The 21,801-nt window shown below is 40.3% G+C and overlaps 1 protein-coding gene and 1 pseudogene across 1 annotated transcript in view; both read right to left on the bottom strand.

Annotated features, from left to right (window-relative positions):
* UbcE2H (ubiquitin conjugating enzyme E2H) overlaps window positions 1-21,801 on the bottom strand; it is a 145,100-nt gene that overhangs the window by 20,624 nt on the left and 102,675 nt on the right. The window contains exons 4-5 of the mRNA XM_071666793.1: window positions 16,623-16,790; window positions 16,106-16,234 (exon numbers count right to left, since the gene is read on the bottom strand). Of these exons, the coding sequence (XP_071522894.1) occupies window positions 16,106-16,234; window positions 16,623-16,790 (297 nt within the window). The remainder of the gene's footprint in view (window positions 1-16,105; window positions 16,235-16,622; window positions 16,791-21,801) is intronic.
* LOC139751638 (U6 spliceosomal RNA) lies at window positions 17,585-17,682 on the bottom strand (annotated as a pseudogene).

Below are 21,801 nucleotides of genomic sequence, written 5' to 3'. Positions count from 1 at the left end.
TCATCAACCACACTATGTTTCAATTTAGGCCCAGACTTGACATGGACTTTTGCCATGACCAGAGCCTCCAATGCCATAAAAAAGAAAAAAGTAGGCCAGGTTACCATTATTTTACTACTTTACAAAGGATTACAAAGGAAATCAAACAGCAACAGACAACTGGGTCTTATGAGGCTGTTTGCGAAAGTGAAAATGAAATATATATATAAAGTCTATTATTAAATGAATATTTAGTTCTTTCAACCAATCCATATGTTATGAATCCCATTAAAAAATAATTACTTCATACCATCTGAGGTGAAATGTGTGGCCACAAGTCAGTATCCATTACAGTGAGTGCAATCAAATGAATTAAGTCTTGATAGATCAAGAATATCAGAGCCTTTGATAATATTGAATACTTGTATAAGATCACCTTTTAGCCTTCTCTTTTCTAAGCTATACAGTTTCAAGTCATCAAATCTGCTCTCCTAGTATGTATCTGTTTCTCAAGCTGGGAATCATCTTGGCTGCTCAATGCTGCACTCTCTTCATTCTGTCAAAGTCATGTTTTAGGTAGGGTGACCAAAACTGAACACAATACCCAAGATGGGGATGAACCAATGAATTGTTAAATGTAAAGAGAATTTCCCTGACTTTTTTCACTGCTTCTGTGCACTGCTTACTTGGTTTTAAGTCACTAGAGATTATTACATCTAAATTATTACACCCAAGTCTTTTTCTCATTTACCTTCTGTAGATCAACAGAATTCATACTGCAGATTGCCTCTTTGATCTTGCTACCAATATGTAAAACTTTGCACTTACCAATATCTAAAATTAATCAACCACTATCAATATTTAAAATTAATCTACCACCTAGTTCGCCTATGTCAGGTTGAAGCTGGTGACATTCATTTGCTTTGCTAGTAACCTTAGATACGGAACCTTGTCAAATGCTTTTGGAAAATATCTATTCATATCATCATACATAATCGCTGTTTCCTGCATCAGTGAGGTATCACCAGGAAAGACAAAGAATGGCCCATCCACTCGCATACACCTAGATATACATAAATACCCACATACATACACACACATACATCCCTGGGGATAGGGGAGAACGAATACTTCCCACGTATTCCCTGCATGTCGTAGAAGGCTACTAAAAGAGTCTCCTGCTTCTCCTTGTTCCCTCCACCTCTGATACATATATCCTCTTTATCAATCTTTCCTCACTCATTCTCTCCAAATGTCCAAACCATTTCAACACATCCTCTTCTGCTCTCTCAACCACACTCTTTTTATTTTCACACATCTCTCTTACCCTTACATTACTTACTCAATCAAACCACCTCACACCACATATTGACCTCAAACATTTCATTTCCAACACATCCACCCTCCTCTGTACAACCCTATTTATAACCTATGCCTCACAACCACATAACATTGTTGGAACTACTATTCCTTCAAACATACCCATTTTTGCTCTACGAGACAAAGTTCTCTCCTTCCACACATTCTTCATCGATCCCAGATCCTTTGCCCCCTCCTCCACCCTGTGAATCGCTTCTGCATCAATGGTTCCATCCTCTGCTAAGTCCACTCCTAGATATCTAAAACACTTCACTTCCTCCAATTTTTCTCCATTCAGACTTATCCTAATTAACTTGTCCCTCAACCCTACTGAACTTAATAACCTTGCTCTTATTCACGTTTACTCTCAACTTTCTCCTTTCACACACTTTTCCAAACTTTGTCACCCACCTCTGCAGTTTCTCACACGTATCAGCCACTAGAGCTGTATCAATGGCGAACAACAATTGACTCACTTCCCAAGCCCTCATCCACAACAGACTGCATACTTGCCCTTCTCTCCAAAACTCTTGCTTTTACCTCCCTAACCATCCCATCCATAAACAAAATTAAACAACCATGGGGACATCACACACCACTGCCACAGACCGACATTCACTCTCCCCTCTTCCTACCCATACACATGCCTTACATCCTTGGTAAAAGTTTTTCACTGCTTTTAGCAACTTACCTCCCACACCATGTCCTATCCAAACCTTCCACAAAGCATCTTTATCAACCCTATCATATGGACTGGAATTTTAAATCAATGTTTTACCACTATACTACTTTCCCTTATGGATTCATTCAAAATTTCAAAAGACAGGCCAATGAATGAACAAGCCTTTACTTATGACAAACAAAAATTCACTGAAAAATGATTGTGAAAGAACCTTATTACAAAATTCTAAACAAACATTTATCTATTTATCATACTTTGTCGCTGTCTCCCGCGTTAGCAAGGTAGCACAAGGAAACAGGCAAAGGAATGGCCTAACCCACCCACATACACATGCATATACATAAACAAGCATATTATTTGTAAAAATATATACTTACTCTAATATGTACTCCCATGTTGTAGTAGGCAACTATGAGGGGCAGAAGCGGAGGGCTGGAAAATCTCTTTTTCTTGTATTTCAATATATAAAACTTAGAACAGAAGGAGCTTGGCAAGGGGTGCTAAGTGACCTCAAAGGTTAAGGCTAGGATACCTGAATATGCTTGGATGCAACCAAGATGAGATGAAAAGAGAAATATATTTTAGTAAAGAAACCTGGATGTTCTAGCTCTAAATGAAACAAAAGCTCATGGGTAAGGAGGAAGAATGCTTTTGGAATGTCTTTGGGGTATAGTCAGGGGTTAGCAAGTGGGCAAAAGTTAAAGAATGGATAGTACTACTACTTTATTTGTTTATGGATGGGGTTGTTAGGGAGGTGAACGCAAGAGTTTTGGAAAGAGGGGCAAGTATGAAGTCTGTTGGGGATGAGAGAGCTTGGGAAGTGAGTCAGTTGTTGTTCGCTGATGATACAGCGCTGGTGGCGGATTCATGTGAGAAACTGCAGAAGCTGGTGACTGAGTTTGGTAAAGTGTGTGAAAGAAGAAAGTTAAGAGTAAATGTGAATAAGAGCAAGGTTATTAGGTACAGTAGGGTTGAGGGTCAAGTCAATTGGGAGGTAAGTTTGAATGGAGAAAAACTGGAGGAAGTAAAGTGTTTTAGATATCTGGGAGTGGATCTAGCAGTGGATGGAACCATGGAAGCGGGAGTGAATCATGGGATGGGGGAGGGGGCAAAAATCCTGGGAGCCTTGAAGAATGTGTGGAAGTCGAGAACATTATCTCGGAAAGCAAAAATGGCTATGTTTGAAGGAATAGTGGTTCCAACAATGTTGTATGGTTGCGAGGCGTGGGCTATGGATAGAGTTGTGCGCAGGAGGGTGGATGTGCTGGAAATGAGATGTTTGAGGACAATATGTGGTGTGAGGCGGTTTGATCGAGTAAGTAATGTAAGGGTAGGAGAGATGTGTGGAAATAAAAAAGAGCGTAATTGAGAGAGCAGAAGAGGGTGTTTTGAAATGGTCTGGGCAAATGGAGAGAATGAGTGAGGAAAGATTGACCAAGAGGATATATGTGTCGGAGGTGGAGGGAACGAGGAGAAGTGGGAGACCAAATTGGAGGTGGAAAGATGGAGTGAAAAAGATTTTGAGTGATCGGGGCCTGAACATGCAGGAGGGTGAAAGGCGGACAAGGAATAGAGTGAATTGGATCGATGTGGTATACCAGGGTCGACTTGCTGTCAATGGATTGAATCAGGGCATGTGAAGCATCTGGGGTAAACCATGGAAAGCTGTGTAGGTATGTATATTTGCGTGTGTGGACGTATGTATATACATGTGTATGGGGGTGGGTTGGGCCATTTCTTTCGTCTGTTTCCTTGCGCTACCTCGCAAACGCGGGAGACAGCGACAAAGCAAAAAAAAAGAAAAAAAAATATATATATATATATACTCCCTGGGGATAGGGGAGAAAGAATACTTCCCACATATTCCCTGCGTGTTGTAGAAGGTGACTAAAAGGGAAGGGAGTGGGGGGCTGGAAATCCTCCCCTCTCTTTTTTTTTTTTTTCCCAAAAGAAGGAACAGAGAAGGGAGCCAGGTGAGGATATTCCCTCAAAGGCCCAGTCCTCTGTTCTTAACGCTACCTCGCTAATGCGGGAAATGGCGAATAGTATGAAAGAAAAAAGTACTACTGCTGAAGGAAATGTGGGTATGTGTGAAAATGTATAACGAAGGGAGTTCCAGACTGATGTGGGTAAAATACTGAGTGGATTACTCAGGTTGGGTGATTAATATTAGTGCTTATGCACCTCGCCACAAGAAGAATTATGATGAGGAGAGTCAACTGTTTTGACAGCAGCTGAATGAGTGTGTCAGTACTAGTTCTGATACATAAGATCAGGCAACAGCAATGGGTGATCTCATTGTGAAAGTGAGTAAAGTAGCAGTTGATGGTATAACTGGGGAGCATGAGATATTCAGTAAGGTAAATGAAAATGGTGAAAAACTTTCTCATACCACATGCATCTCTTGCACATGCCATCACTGCTTCCCTAAATACCTCCCATTCCCTGTCCACTCCCCTCACTTCATTTGCTCTCACCTTTTGCCATTCTACATTCAATATTTCCTGGCAATTCTTCACACAAGTCTCCTTTCCAAGCTCACTTACACTCACCACTGTATTCTCCCCTACATTTTCTCCTCTTTTTTGAAAACCTCTACAAATATTCACATTTGCCTCCACAAGACAGTGATCAGACATCCCTCCAGCTGCCCCTCTCAGCACATTTTTATCCAACAGTCTCTCTTTACACACCTATCAATTAATATGTAATCTAAAAATGCTCATTGACCATTTCTCCTACTCACATACATACACTTACACTTGTGCATATCTCTCTTTTTGAACCATATATACACATGTACATATTCATACTCGCTTGCCTTTAACCATTCCCGGCACCACCCCAACCTTCTGGAAACAGCATTGCCACCCCCTGCATCAGCAAGCTAGTGCCAGGGAAACAAGACAAAAAAGGCCAATTTTGTTCACACTCAGCCTCTAGCTGTCATGTGTAATGCACCAAAACCACAACTTCCTATCCACCTAAGGCCCCACAGACCTTTCCATGGTTTACCCCAGGCATTTCACATGCCCTGATTAGGCCCTCTCATCCCCAACAGACTGCATAATCACCCCTCTCTCAAAAACTCTTCCATTTACCTCCCTAACCACCCCATCCATGAACAAAAAAAAAACATGGAGACATTACACACCCCTGCTGCAGACCAACCTTCACTAAGAACCAATCACTCTCCTCTCTACCTTCACTAGGAACCAATCACTCTCCTCTCTCCCTACTCATACACATACCTTACACCTTCGATAAAAACTTCTCTGCTTCTAGCAGCTTACCTCCCACACCATATACTCTTAAGACCTTCCACAAAGCATCTCTATCTACCCTGCCATAGGCCTTCTCCAGATCCATAAATGCCACATACAAATCCATTTGTTTCTCTAAGTATGTCTTATACATATTCTTTAAAGCAAACACCTGATCCACACATCCTCTACCACTTCTGAAACCACACTGCTCTTCGCCAATCTCATGTTCTGTACATGCCTTCACCTTCTCAATCAATACTCTCCCATACAATTTTCCAGGAATACTCAACAAACTTACACCTTTGCAGCTTGAACACTCACCTCTATCCCCTTTGCCTTTGTACAATGGTACAATACATGCATTTCACCAATACTCAGGCACTTCAATATGATCCATACATACATTAAATATCCTTACCAACCAATCAACAACACAGTCATCCCCTTTCTAAATAAATTAAATAGCAATACCACCCAAACCCGCCCCCTTGCCGGATTTCATGTGCAAGGCTTTCACCACCTCTTCTCTCTACACCAAACCACTCTCCCTGACTTTCTCACTTCACACACTACCCTGACCAAAACACCCTACATCTGCTACTCTATCATCAAACACATTCAATAAACCTTGTCCAACCAATGTTCCCATTTGTTCTCTTGCCTTATGCAAATAAATCATTTACCTCCAGACAAAACTTCTTTCTATTCTCCCTAAAATTTAATGACACTCTCACCCCAACTCTCATTTGCCCTCATTTTCAACTCTTGTACCTTCCTCTTGACCTCCTCCTGCTTTCTTTTATACATCTAATCATTTGCACTCATTCAAGTGCCTCTCTTTTCTCTTTCAATAACAACTGTACTTCATCACACCATTCACTACATTTTATAATCTGCCCACATCCCACCTTTCTCATGTCACATGCACCTCTTGCACATGCTATCACCATTTCCCTAAATACAACTCATTCCTCACCCACTCCCCTCATATCATTTGCTCTCACCTTTTGCCATGCTACATTCTATCTCTCCTGGTACTTCTTCACACAAGTCTCATTTCTAAGCTCACTTACTCTCACCACTCTCTTCTCCCTGACAATCTCTTTATTTTTGAAAACCTCTACAAATCTTCACCTTTGCTTCCACAAGACAGTGATCAGACATCCCACCAGCTGCCCCTCTACGCACATTAACATCCAAAAGTCTCTTTGACACACTTATCAGTTAACATGTAATCTAAAAATGCCCTCCTACTCATTTGCATATACTTGTGTATATCTATCTCTCTTTTGCAAACCAGCTACTCCCAATCACCAGTCTTTTTTCAGCACATAAATCCACAAGCTCTTCACCATTTCCATTCACAACACTGAATACCACCGGTACACCAATTATACCTTCTATTGCTACATTACTCACCTTCACATTTAAATCACCCATCACTAATACCTGCTCTTGTGCACCAAAACTGCTGACACACTCACTCAGCTGCTCCCAAAACACTTGCCTCTCATGACCAGGTGCATAAGCACCAATAATCACCCATCTTTCCATCCACTTTCATTTTTACCCACATCAATCTAGAATCTACTTCTTTACACTCAATCACACATTCCCACAATTCCTGCTTTAAGAGTAGTGCTACACCTTCCTTTGCTCTTGTCCTTTCACCAACCCCTGACTTAATTCCCAAGACTTTTCCAAATCACTCTTCCCCTTTACCCTTGAGCTCTGTTTCACTCAGAGCCAGAACATCCAGGTTTCTTTCCTCAAAAATAATACCTATCTCTCCTTTCTTCTCATCTTGGTTACATACACTCACATTCACACATTCAATCTGAGCCTTCCAAGTCTTTTAGAAATTGAAATAAAGGAAGAGGAGGGTTTTCAGCCCCCTGCTCCCGCCCTCTTTAGTTGCCTTCTACGACATGCAAGGAATACATGGGAGGTAACATTCAAGAACAGATGACTGAGCCTCAGAGGGAAAACTAGTCACTTGGCGGCCCCCATTTCTGTCCCTTCTTTTGGAAAAGTAAAACAGGAGGGGAGGATTTCCAGCCCCAACTCCCACTCCTTTTGGTCACCTACGACACACAGGGAATATGTGGGAAGTATTCTTTTTCCCCTATCCCCCTGCATCAGCAAAGTAGCACCAGGAAACAAAAAAGGCCAAATCTAATCACACAGGTGTAACGCACCGAAACCACACCTCCATACCCACATCCAATCCCCACAGACCTTTCAATGACTTACCCTAAATGTTTCACATGCCCTGGTCAAGTCCAGTGACAGCACATCAACCCCAGTAAACCACATCATTCCAATGCACTCTATTCCGTACACACCTTTCACCCTCCTGTAAGCTCAGGTCCTAATCGCCCAAAATCTTTTTCACTCCATGTTTCCACCTCCAATTTGGTCTCCCACTTCTCTTTGTTCCCTATATACCCTAGCCTGAGCCAGGTATCCAAGTACCCTAGGGGTGGATGAACAAATGGGATGACTGTACACTGATTGCCACAACCAGGATTCAAACTTATGCACTCAACCATTGGCAGCCAATAAATGTGCCATGGTCAGGAACACTAACCACTCCACCATGGAATTCCATAAACTTGTTAACCTAAAGAAAATAACTAATGAATAATCAGATGACTTTGTAACAGTGTGTAAATGGGAGGAGAAGAGGGTAAGCACTTCCATGTGAAGGTGGGTCTGTGGCAGGGTTGTTTCATGTTACCATAGCAATTTTACCTTTTCATACTGTTTATCACCTTCAGTCAACCAAATTTACATTGTCAATATTCGTGGTAACTGACTTTTCTCCACAGCTGCCAAAACTCTTCACATTTCCAAAGAGGCTGACATGAGTCCCTAGAACTTTAAACAATGATGAAAAATTGTATGCACTGCTACCTGATGGCAGGATCAGCCTGTCACAAGCATAATCAAAAGTGCACTAACATGATCACGAGTTTGTGCAAGTTCGACATATCAGATATTATGGGCACCATTGCATGAATATATGAAACTGAAATATGTATATCATAGATTACTATATGCAAGTAGACGTCAGTGTAAATGAGAAGGTAAACAATGTAATATCATGGGATATACAACTGCATATCTTTCAAATGTCATAACATCCCTTTGTTGCACTTCTTTAGTAAATATCTCTTTCCCAATAAATCATGGGCACCATCATTCTGTAATCATTTACATCTCCAGTATCTCTTTCACTGAAGGGGCTCCTGCAGCTCCAAGGTGGTGCTATTTTCAGAGATAGGAAAATGATGGACTCTTCTGGAGAAAGAAGTTCCCCAAATAGACAATGTTCCCTTTCATCAAAAGACACCACACATGTGGCTTTTCACCCCCAGAATTACTACAAGCAGGTGAAGTAAATAATGCTCGTTACATCCATGTATACAGTACAAATATCTATTCATTTCTCTTTTTACATTTATTATACTTAGTCACTGTCTCCCACATTAGCAAGGTAGCGCAAGGAAACAGATGAAAGAATGGCCCAACCCACCCACATACACATGCATATACATAAACACCCACACATGCACGTATACATACCTATACATTTCAACGTGCACATACATATACATACACAGATATATACATATATACACATGTACATACTCATACTTGCTGCCTTCATCCATTCCCGTTGCCACCCCGCCACACATGAAACAGAAACCCCTAGCGCCAGGAAAAGACAACAAAGGCCACATTCGCTCACACATTCTCTAGCTGTCATGTGTAATGCATCAAAACCACAGCAGTACAAATATCTACATCACCTATTACTTTGTATGACAGTACAGCTGAGCAGGTAAACAATGGAATATCACAAGACAAATGGTGGAGTACCTGGAATATTACAAGACAAATGATGGAGTACCCTTCGAATGCTACAAAATTCCAAGGTTGTACTTCTTTGGTAATTCTTTCTTTCCTGGTAAGTTATGGGCACCATTACGTTCATATATACCATACGAGTATGTATCATCTATTACTGTATTTGATTGTGTGGATGAGTAAGTAAATGATGGATTATGAGATACATTATGATAAACCTTTCAAGTGCCATAGCATTCTATAATTGCCTTCTTTCATATATATTATTTTCCCCACTTACAGTTCATTATGAAAATAAAAAAGAATGTGGCCAGATACACAAAAGGATATTGACAGCATTCTTTTAGAGTTTGAAACAGATGATGAAGAGAGTTATGATGCAGTGATCCAAGGGTAATGAATAGTAATAACGAGGATAAAAGGACTCTCCTGTACAATACCAATATATGAAAAGTTTGTTGAGTATTCCTGGTAAATTATATGGGAGAGTATTGATTGAGAGGGTGAAGGCATGTACAGAGCATCAGATTGGGGAAGAGCAGTGTGGTTTCAGAAGTGGTAGAGGATGTGTGGATCAGGTGTTTGCTTTGAAGAATGTATGCGAGAAATACTTAGAAAAGCAAATGGATTTGTATGTAGCATTTATGGATCTGGAGAAGGCATATGATAGAGTTGATAGAGATGCTCTCTGGAAGGTATTAAGAATATATGGTGTGGGAGGCAAGTTGTTAGAAGCAGTGAAAAGTTTTTATCGAGGATGTAAGGCATGTGTACGTGTAGGAAGAGAGGAAAGTGATTGGTTCTCAGTGAATGTAGGTTTGCGGCAGGGGTGTGTGATGTCTCCATGGTTGTTTAATTTGTTTATGGATGGGGTTGTTAGGGAGGTAAATGCAAGAGTCTTGGAAAGAGGGGCAAGTATGAAGTCTGTTGGGGATGAGAGAGCTTGGGAAGTGAGTCAGTTGTTGTTCGCTGATGATACAGCGCTGGTGGCGGATTCATGTGAGAAACTGCAGAAGCTGGTGACGGAGTTTGGTAAAGTGTGTGGAAGAAGAAAGTTAAGAGTAAATGTGAATAAGAGCAAGGTTATTAGGTACAGTAGGGTTGAGGGTCAAGTCAATTGGGAGGTGAGTTTGAATGGAGAAAAACTGGAGGAAGTGAAGTGTTTTAGATATCTGGGAGTGGATCTGTCAGCGGATGGAACCATGGAAGCGGAAGTGGATCATAGGGTGGGGGAGGGGGCGAAAATTTTGGGAGCCTTGAAAAATGTGTGGAAGTCGAGAACATTATCCCGGAAAGCAAAAATGGGTATGTTTGAAGGAATAGTAGTTCCAACAATGTTGTATGGTTGCGAGGCGTGGGCTATGGATAGAGTTGTGCGCAGGAGGATGGATGTGCTGGAAATGAGATGTTTGAGGACAATGTGTGGTGTGAGGTGGTTTGATCGAGTAAGTAACGTAAGGGTAAGAGAGATGTGTGGAAATAAAAAGAGCGTGGTTGAGAGAGCAGAAGAGGGTGTTTTGAAATGGTTTGGGCACATGGAGAGAATGAGTGAGGAAAGATTGACCAAGAGGATATATGTGTCGGAGGTGGAGGGAACGAGGAGAAGAGGGAGACCAAATTGGAGGTGGAAAGATGGAGTGAAAAGGATTTTGTGTGATCGGGGCCTGAACATGCAGGAGGGTGAAAGGAGGGCAAGGAATAGAGTGAATTGGAGCGATGTGGTATACAGGGGTTGACGTGCTGTCAGTGGATTGAATCAAGGCATGTGAAGCGTCCGGGGTAAACCATGGAAAGCTGTGTAGGTATGTATATTTGCGTGTGTGGACGTGTGTATGTACATGTGTATGGGGGGGGTTGGGCCATTTCTTTCGTCTGTTTCCTTGCGCTACCTCGCAAACGTGGGAGACAGCGACAAAGTATAAAAAAAAAAAAAAAAAAAAATATATATATTTTTCATAAATCAGCTATCATTAATACATGGGTTATCCTTCTCGTGTACTTTTGGCATTACTTGACTAAAGTGAGTTATCTATATCAACTTTTATCCAATTTAATTTTCTTTTTCAATGAAGACAAGAATCTTTAAAATATACTGATTTAAAAAAAATATCAATCGTGTTAACACATGATCATTGCACATACGATTTTTCATACTTATCTGCCATTTCTCGCAATAGCGAGAAAAAGCCAGCATAAACACAGAAATGGCCTTATTCACTCACATCCAGCTGTAATGCAACAAAACCATAACCCACTATCCACAACCAGATCCTGCAGAACTTTATATGGCTTCCCCTGGCTGGTTCATATGCCATGGCTCAGTCCACTAACAGCATATAGTAAAAGTAATAAAAAGATGGCTTCCACCAGCTGATTCATATGCCATGGCTCAATCCACTGACAACAAATAGTACAAGTAACAGAAAAGGTTATACTAACAATCTCATTTTTTGATAAAACGATACTTTTGGGGAACTGACCTTGAAAACAAAATCTCCAGTGAAAAGCTTAATCTGCTTATGGATAGGATGGTGAGGGAGGTAAATGCTAAGGTCTTAGAAAAAAGGGCAAGACTGCAATCCACTGAAGGTGGAGGGGCCTGTGATGTAAGTTGCAGTTTGCCGATGCCACAGTTCTAGCGGCAGATTTGAGTGAGAACCTGCGAAAGCGGTTTCCAAGTTTATGAATGTGCCTGAAAAAGAAAGTTGAAACCTTCTGTGAATGGAAGTAAGGTGTTTAGCAGTGGGAAGAGGCAGGCTAACTGTGCTGTGAGTGTGAATGGAGAGAATCTGAAGAATATGGAGTGGTTTTGATACCTGCTAACCTCCCTTTTATTCACAATTGTTCTAAACTTCCTCATTTCCTAAAATCAGACACCAACTTCTGCAGTTTCTCACTTGAATCTGCTACCACTGCTGTGTCACCAGCAAACAACTAATGCACTTCACTGGTTCCCTTGCCACCAACAATCTGCATACTTACCCCTCTCTCCAAGACCCAATGTGTTTAACTCACTCAACACCACATCCATAGACAAATTAAACAGCCATGGTAACATCACAGACCTACCTTCACCTACCTTAATCTCCTGATTCAATGAGAGCAAGGCAATTTACAATTTCAATTTTCAAGATAACCTCTGTAATTGGGAAACTAGTCTGATGAGAGCCCAAGTAGAATTTTGTTTTTCTTTGATTGGCAATGAATGTTTTCTCTTCTATTCTCAGACACTGTTCTACTAGCTCATCTGAACATAACTTTGGGCAGTGTGGATGTTTTTTAAGGAAACTTCGTTAATTAGGAAAGTAGTCTGATGAGAGCCCAAGTAGAATTTTGTGGATGTCAAGCACTGTATTACTCTGCTATAGTTTAATTAATTTCATCATGCACAAAAATCACAGCTCCTTTTCCATAACCGGGCCCTACAGACCTTTCCATGGTTTACCCCAGCCTCTTGACACGCCCTGGTTCATTCCACTGACAGCAAATTACTTGCAGTACACCACATCATTCCAATTCACTCTATCCCATGCACACCTTTCACCCTCCTGCATGTTCAGACCCTAACAACTTGCAGTCTTTTTCACTCCATCCTTCCACTCCAGTTTGTTCTCCCCTTCCTACTTTCCCCTCCATTTATGGCATACATTCCTTCAGTCAACCTCTCCTCACTCAATCTCTCCATAAGTCCAAACCATTTCAGCACATGCTTCAGCTATCTCAACTTCACTCTTCTTATTAACACACCTTTCTCTTACCTTTTCTATACTTACTGGAGCAAACCACCTCACACCACATAGTGTCCTCAAACATCTAATTTCCAACACATCCACCCTGCTCCCAACACTCAGTTTTTGCCCATGCCTAAAGCCCATTCAAAATCATTGGGATTACTGTATCTTCAAACATACCCATTTTTGTCCTCCCAGATACAGACCTCTCTTTACAAATATTCCTCAATGCTCTAAGAACCTCCATCTCCTCACTGACCCTATGACTCTCTGCCACTTGCTGCTATGTCCCCTCCCAAGCTTCTGAAACATCACTTCTTCCAAAATTTCTCCATTTGAATTCACACCCAAAACAACCTGTTCCTGCCCTACTAAATCTAATAGCCTTGTTTTTATTCTCATTTATTCTGAACTTCCTCCTTTTACATACATTCCCAAAGTCAGTCACCAACTTCAGCAATTTTTCACTTGAATCTACCATTAGAACTGGGCCATCAGCAGACAACAAATAACACTTCCAGGCCACCTTCACCCTCTACAAACTGCATACTCACCCCTCTCTCTAAGACACTCCCTTGTATTCACCTCCCTATCCATGAACAAATCAAAAAGCCACAGTGAATTCAAATATCCAAGTCAAAGACCAACCTTCACCTGGAACCACTCACTCTCTTCTCTTCCTACTTGTCCACTGGCCTTACACTTTGATAAAAACTTCTCACTACTTTAAGTAGCTTTCCTCCCACATCCTATGTTTGTAAGACCTTCCAAAAGGTTTGTCAATCAACCCAACCATAAGCTTTCTCTCTTCTCTTCCTACTTGTCCACTGGCCTTACACTTTGATAAAAACTTCTCACTACTTTAAGTAGCTTTCCTCCCACACCCTATGTTTGTAAGACCTGCCAAAAGGTTTGTCAATCAACCCAACCATAAGCTTTCTCCAGATCCATAAATGCCACTTACAAATCCTTCTTTTTCTTTAAAGTATTTCTCACACATATTCCTTGCAGCAAACACCAGATCCACACATCCTCTACCACTCCTGAAACCACACTGTTCCTCCCCCAGTCTCTACCTTCTTGCATACATGCCTTATTGTTACGATACAAACTTCTCACTGCTTCTAAGAGCTTTCCTCCCACACCATATATTCATAGAAACTTCCACAAAGCATCTCAATCAACCCTATCATATGCTTTCTCTAGATCCACAAATGCCACATTCATCAAAGTTAACACCTGATCCCAATGTACTCTACCATTCATGAGACCACATTGTTCTTCCCCCCAGTATGATGCTCTCTTCATAACAACAATATCTTAATCACCAATCTTCCATACAACTTATCAGGTACACTCAATGAACTTATCTGTAATTTGAAATCGTACCTTAGTCCACCATGCATAAATACAATGGCACTATACAATCATTCCACTAATCCTCAGGCACCTCATCATGATTGCACACATCAAAAATCCTAATTAACCAATCTAAAGCACAGTCACCTCCTATCTGAAGATTTTCAACTGCAATAACATCCACTCCAGCTACCTTGTAACATTCTATCTCAGGCAAGGCTTTCACCACCTCTCCTCTTTTCATTCCATCACTTGCCCTGACTCTCACTTTGCAGACCTCTTAAACTCATAGACCTATCATCTGCCACCCTGTTAACAAACACAATAAACATTTCACCTCATCTCTGCCTCTTAAAGCTTCCCCATTGTGCCAGTCAAAAACAATCCTATCTCTTCTGTTGTTTTTCTCACACTATTTAATCTCCTTCCAAAACATTTTCTTATTCCCTATGAGGTTTGTTGATACTCACTCATCCCAACTCTAACTTCTTTTTCAGCTCTTGCATCTTCCTCTTAGATCCTGCCACATTGTCTTGTACATCTACTTACACACCTTCCCTGTAACACCCATACATCTCTTTTCTCTTTCTCTAGCAACTTAAACTTCATCACCTCACCAATCACTACCCTTTTTCACCTGCCTACCTCTCACCTTCTGCATGCTGCACATTTCTCTCACAATGCCAGCACTGCTCCCTGAAACATCTCCCATTCCTCACCCACTCCTAAAACTTTATCTTCTCTCACCTTTTGCCATTCTACACTCAATCTCACTTGATTTCTCTCCACACATGCCTCTTTTCCAAGCTCACTTACTTTCACCACCCTCTTTTTATCCAAAACATTTCCTTTTTTCCAAGACCCTCCACAAATCTTCAACCTTGCTTCCACCAGATAATGGTCAGCTGCCCCTCTCAGCACATTCACAACCAAGAAATTAGTACATAATCCAAAAAAGACTGCTTACTATCTTTCCTACTCTAAATATACTTATGTATGTTCCTCTTTCTAAACCAAATATTCTCAATCACCAGCCCATTTTCAGAACAGAACTCCGTTAGCTGTTCACCCTCTCCATTCACATCACTGAATACCCCAGGCCCCCCAGCTATACTCTCAACTGCCACATTACTAGATTTTGCATTCAAATCATCCATTGCTTATACCCAATCTCTCGCATCAAATGTTAACTACTGACACACTCTCTTAACACCTCCCAAGCACTCAACTCTTATTGTCACCCTTCTCGTGGATAAGTGCATAAGTACTAATAATCACCCACCTCTTGCAATCTACTTCCAGTTTTTGCCCACATCACTTCCTTAACCTCTTTCATACATTCCCACAACGCCTCCTTCAGCAAAAAGCTACCACTGCCTTAGCTCTTGTCCTCACACTAACCCTGACTGCCCACTGAAAGGAACACAATGGAAAGAGCATACAAGAAACTCTACAGAACTGTGTCTACCAAAACACAGATCTCCATTTTCCCCATCATCAATTGCTCACACAATAAATTTCTCCATTGAAAATCATGGAATAACATTAAGTGGCCTTAGAGGTGCACAAGCTGCTCATATGGGGTGGAGCTGTGGGAGTTTGGCACAATTCCATCTTAAGTGTGGGGGGCATTATTAGTTTTAAGAGATAACACATTCTAAATGAAGAATTACATACCTGGTAGTGGAGGATAAGGAACAGTTACTCTGTTCTGGTATACTGGCATCCATATAAATGTGATCCATCTGCCTTTCAACGAGATTTAAAAGGCAAGGTACCAAAACTCATTCTGAATACAAAAAAGAAGTTTCCATGAAATTTCAGGTAAGATATCTATGCATTCCATATAGTCATACCTGATACTTTCTTCTTATACTCTTCAGGTTTATGGAGGTACATCGCAGCTGCATCCCCATTCAGGGGATCAATAGGATTTGGATAAGTTAAAAGTTGCGGTAAGAAGCTTTCAAAGATATTTGACAGATCTGAAACCAAAATAAAGATAAAAATCAAAGCCCATAAGTCTAATAATTACAAATCTTTGCCAAAAGCATCTGATAAATCTAATATTCTCCATATTCTCTCATTGCAAATTTCTCTATAAGAAGTGTAATTCATGGAAATTTACACCTATGAATGTATCATCTTTCACCACATGTCATTGCCCTATCTTCATGCTATTCAAAAGAATCATAAATGTCATTTGATTACTCGATACTTTTTGATGACAAACCTAAAGTAATTCTTTTTATGACTATACAAGTCTTTCATCAAGTACTATGCAATGCATCAAGACCATATCTGAGTAATGAGATCTTCCTACTTTAAGAACTGGGTTTAATGAATTACAAAGAAAGTATCTAATATATGCACCATATAAAGCTGTCCAAGCTTGGTTTATTACATCCAGGCAAACAGTGCCTGAAACTTCATCAATGTTAGGATGGTACACTTTATTCATGAAGCCAATACTTGGAGATTTGAAGGGGTAGTGCTCTGGCAGATGAACACGAACTTTCCAAACACCACCCTCATACGGTGCTGAAAAACAAAGTTTCTTTTAATCAGATGTCACCTACATGAAAATGCGAGTCAGAATATCTAATCACTCTTCAACACAATCAAATAATCCCATTATAAGTTTAAAAAGAACTTTTTCTCTGCCTCTGCTTCCCTGACTGGCAAAATTCCTTCTCTTCATAAAATGTACTGTTCAGCCTTGCCAAGCAATTCAGGATGAATGTGCTTTTTAAAGTTGACCAAGAATTGCCCAGAAATACATATAGGTACTGGAGGCAGTGTCTCATGGGCATGAGATACATTTCTTGGAAATGTACCTGCTTGGATCCTGTCCAGCCTAATATTTAGTGAGGAAGCAGCATCTTACACTTATCCTTTGCAAATTACTCAAGTGGTATCCAAGGCCATTGCTCGTCTTATCTAAGTTAACCCTCTACCAATCAACACTGCTACTAGGCTAACATCACCAACCTGCTTGATGCCATCCACTTGAAACTCCCACATTTCATAGATCACAGACAGTTAAATACAAGTTTTTCCAGGAAAGAAAAAGGGAGAAAGGCGAAGCAGGGTCACAAAATCAAGAAATCATCATAAATCATTACCTCAGAGAGATGATGTTTTTCAACTTTGAAAACCCATATTTCTCTTCTCTGCAATCTGTCTCACAAGCACGAGAGCATACCCACATGATGGAGGAGGGGTAGAAAGTAAAACTTTCAAATAAGAAATTAGAAAACAGGAATTGGAAGAAAACAGGAATTCAATTCTTGAGTGAGGAGCCCCCAGAACCATGATGGTATATCCGTAACATCAAAAATGTGAAAAACTTCTTGACCCGAGTGTCATCCTTGAAATAGGGCCCTGCTAATCTTTTCTGTATTGTTCCAAAAAAGGTGAAAACCAGATTTACTTTACCTTCTAAACACCTCAGTAGTTATGGTTAATTCAAATTCATGAAAGATTGTAAAGATAAGATCTAGTGTCTAGACATAGTGTGAAATTCATCATCTTTCCTCGGCAAAAAGACTAGAGCTCATAAGATGTTGGGAGGTAACTTCCTGAAAAAGTACTTGGTTGCAAAATAATTAAAACTGAATGCTCCTATTCAGGCTGCAGGGAAAAAGGTCAACTAGTTTCCCAAGAGAAGTAAGTCTCAAATTATGTGTTACGTAAAATACCACACCAATATGCAAAACTATTCTAAGACCTACTTTAACATTTTAATCAGAAGCAACCAAAACAAGCTCATACATCCAGACTAATAAAATGACAGCACTAACGCTAAGCAGAGAAGTTACAAAATTGGCTATGAACAACCAAGACAAGAGGATTTAAATATCAAATCTGTATCAGAAATAACTGAAAAGAACAAGGTAAGGTGGTACAATCACGTACAAAGTAATGTCAGCACGTAATATGGCAAGAAGTATTTGATCTGGGCCCTAAAAGAATAACAGCCATCAGGATGCAATAGAATTATAAGGATTGAGGGCACCAAGCACTCAGTTAAAAGAGAGGGAAAGGCACTGAAAGAATTTGTAGAAAGCAGAGGGTATAATGAAAGGAATGAGTGAGGATTGCCTGAGAAGTTGAGAAATGACCCACTAAGTCTGCTTGGCATCTGGTGTGAAAAGAAAAACAAACAAACTAAGAGTGGTTGTCAGGAAGCAACAGCATTTATCAAACTTGTTCTGTGGTGACATGGTCTAGAGAGCTCCAAAAAAGCACAAATCACTTCCAAGTCTTAAGAACTTTCAAAAAGGACAGAGGTACATCATGACAATCTGTAATGACCCAAGTAAAAGAGCAGATGGTTTGTAAAGTTTGAACTTTAGCATGCTCTAAACCTTGGTCTGTATAAAGTATGAGAAAAAATATGAATGTAAAATCCAGAATCCAGGACTGAAGTTGAGGTCTTCCAGTCTGAGGTGGTGTAAAAAAAAACCTGGAGTATCAACTGAGGCTTATGGCATAGCTAAAGGCATCTTTATGGTGACGTTACTGTTCCAATACCAACAGTCAGCATTACTAAACCCCATAAAAGCCAGTCATCTAAGAAGAACCTTTTCTAGAAAAAAATGGGTCAAAATATAATTTGGTTCCAGTAACTCCCAAGCAAGTACAGAGGAACTGTTTTAATTGTCTTCATTCCTAAACTGGGGAAAAAACAAAAGTAACATTTGTTCTGGTGGCACAGGCATCCATTCAGGGAGTGGACAACAAACTGAAGTCTCTCCTTATTGAAAATTCTACTGAAATACTTCCTAGAGAAGCTTAGGGAAAAGTAAAAGGCTTCTAACCGTAGTCTTGCAGAAAACCGTAAAGCTCCAAAAGAGTTAAGCACTGCTAACATCTTTTCCGTCAGTAATATGACAGCCACAGTATTTCCATACAAGTAACAATCCACATCCCACCTCAGGATGCCCTGAGAGATGAAAAAAGGCTCTGCATTCTTTTAATGTAAAAAATAGAGGACTTTCATGTCCCTTCCTAAGGCCCCTATTACATGGTTTCTTAAGAATGGGAAAACAAACCTGTTTTGAGGCATCCACCCAAAACCACTAAAGGAGAAATCTTGATATGCTGCTTTGCCATGTCATGCATGGGGCTGCTTTAGTTGATAAGGAAATATCCAGGTCTATAAAAGTGAAAGCAACTGAAGTAAGTGTGTTATCCTGAATTGTCTTTGGGAAGACAAAAAATGCCAGTCTTAGGGTACCAATGACTTCCTTGCCACATAAGGACCTTCTTCAACTTTATGCTTTATGCCTGAAAGCTGAAACCTTTAAACTATTGAGCCATACATAAACCCAAGGTCTTATTGTATTACCAAGCCTGGGCACCAAATGAATGGCATACTTCCCTACACAACAATGCAAGAGTATGCCAGTAAGAATCCCAAAAACCAAGCTGAATGACCAGTGCCTAACTGTCAAGCATGGCATACACTCTAAGAGTTGATCAATGTAAAGCCAAACTGTTATCCTAAGTTACCAGGTCTGTGTCTTATACAAACACCAAAACCTTCCTCAAACAGGATATTGTCAAAGTGCTAGTAGGCATCCAAAAGTCCCAAATGAAATTCCAGATATCTTAACTGCAACATATGGCAGGTATTATGTTTCAGTATGGTTTTAGTATATGGGGGTTAGAAAGGACACATCCAATTCATTCTTTTATTTTCAGCTCCTTTCTTGGCCTGAAAGGGTTTTTTCTTAAAAGAAAGAAAAAAAAAAAACTACAGGCTGTAAAGCAAACCATGCCAAATCAAATCTGCAGTGTATTCCTGTAAGAAAAGAGTCAGGAACCAAATTATCCTGACAAGATTCTTATAATCTCTAAGAATATGCAGAAAGACCAGTGACTACTATAAATTATCGCTGATGTTCTATGAGGTGGTCAGCTTGAAATTAATTTGCCAGGTCTGGAAAAAAAAATCATACAGTACTGGGAATTATTAAAAATACTAGTAGATTACTCAAGGTCTCATATGTGAAAACCTAAATGTTTAGCTGTAAGGCATAGCATTTGTTTTGTAAGGATGTCATCCACACCAATGTCATATGTCAAAACTTAGAAGACCCAAACTCAATCTTTTCTTTTGCTTACCTCTTAGATTATATGCAGCTGTGCATTCCTTTATCAACCAAGGCCTACATCTGGGACTAGTAAAAAAAAAATCTTCCCCTAAATATTCCTAGAGAATAGGAAAACACAACTCCCAGTTCAGTTTTCTCTGATATATCAATGAAAAGACTGAGAAAACAAAAGTTGTGAACTCCGAAGATTTAGAGAATATAGGTCTTAGAGTCAACTGGTATTGATATGGGTAAAACTTAAAAAGGATGGAGATGGGTGATTATTGGTGCATATGCACCTGGACATGAGAAGAAAGAGGCAAGTGTTTTGGAAGCAGCTGAGTGAGTGTGTTAGTAGTTTTGATGCACGAGACCAGGTTATAGTGATGGGTGATTTGAATGCAAAGGCGAGTAATGTGGCAGTTGAGGAAATACTTGGCATACATGGGGTGTTCAGTGTTGTAAATGGAAATGGTGAAGAGCTTGAAGATTTATGTGCTGATAAAGGACTGGTGATTGGGAATACCTGGTTTAAAAGGAGAGATAATACATAAGCATACATAAGTAAGGAGAGATGGCAAGAGAGTGTTATTGGATAACGTGTTAACTGATAGGCATGCAAAAGAGAGACTTTTGGATGTTAATGTGCTGAGAGGTGCAACTGAAGGGATGTCTGATCATTATCCTGAGGAGGTGAAGGTGAAGATTTGTAGAGGTTGAATTTCAGAAAAGAAGAGAGAATGTTGGGACGAAGAGAATGGTAAGAGTTAGTGAGCTTGGGAAGGAGACTTGTGTGAGGAAGTACCAGGAGAGACTGAGTATAGAATAGAAAAAGGTGAGAACAAAGGACGTACGGGGAGTGGGGGAGGAATGGGATGTATTTAGGGAAGCAGTGATGGCTTGCGCAAAAGATGCTTGTGGCATGAGAAGCATGGGAGGTGGGCAGGTTAGAAAGGGTAGTGAGTGGTGGGATGAAGAAGTAAGATTATTAGTGAAAGAGAAGAGAGAGGCACTTGGACGATTTTTTGCAGGGAAATAATGCAAATGACTGGGAGATGTATAAAAGAAAGAGACAGGAGGTCAAGAGAAAGGTGCTAGAGGTGAAAAAGAGGGCAAATGAGAGTTGGGGTGAGAGAGTATCATTAAATTTTAGGGAGAATAAAAAGATGTTTTGGAAGGAGGTAAATAAAGTGCGTAAGACAAGGAACAAATGGGAACATCAGTGAAGGGGGCTAATTGGGAGGTGATAACAAGTAGTGGTGATGTGAGAGGGAGGTTGAGCGAGTATTTTGAAGGTTTGTTGAATGTCTTTGATGATAGAGTGGCAGATATAAGGTGTTTTGGCCGAGGTGGTGTGCAAAGTGAGAGGTTAGGGAGAATGATTTGGTAAACAGAGAAGAGGTAGTAAAAGCTTTGCAGAAGATGAAAGCCAGCGAGGCAGCGGGTTTGGA

The sequence above is a fragment of the Panulirus ornatus genome, chromosome 11 (genome assembly GCF_036320965.1).
Source record: "Panulirus ornatus isolate Po-2019 chromosome 11, ASM3632096v1, whole genome shotgun sequence".
NCBI classification, from domain to species: Eukaryota; Metazoa; Arthropoda; class Malacostraca; order Decapoda; family Palinuridae; genus Panulirus; species Panulirus ornatus.
Note: the sequence above shows the minus strand (reverse complement) of the source record. Positions and strands in the feature narration are given on the sequence as shown.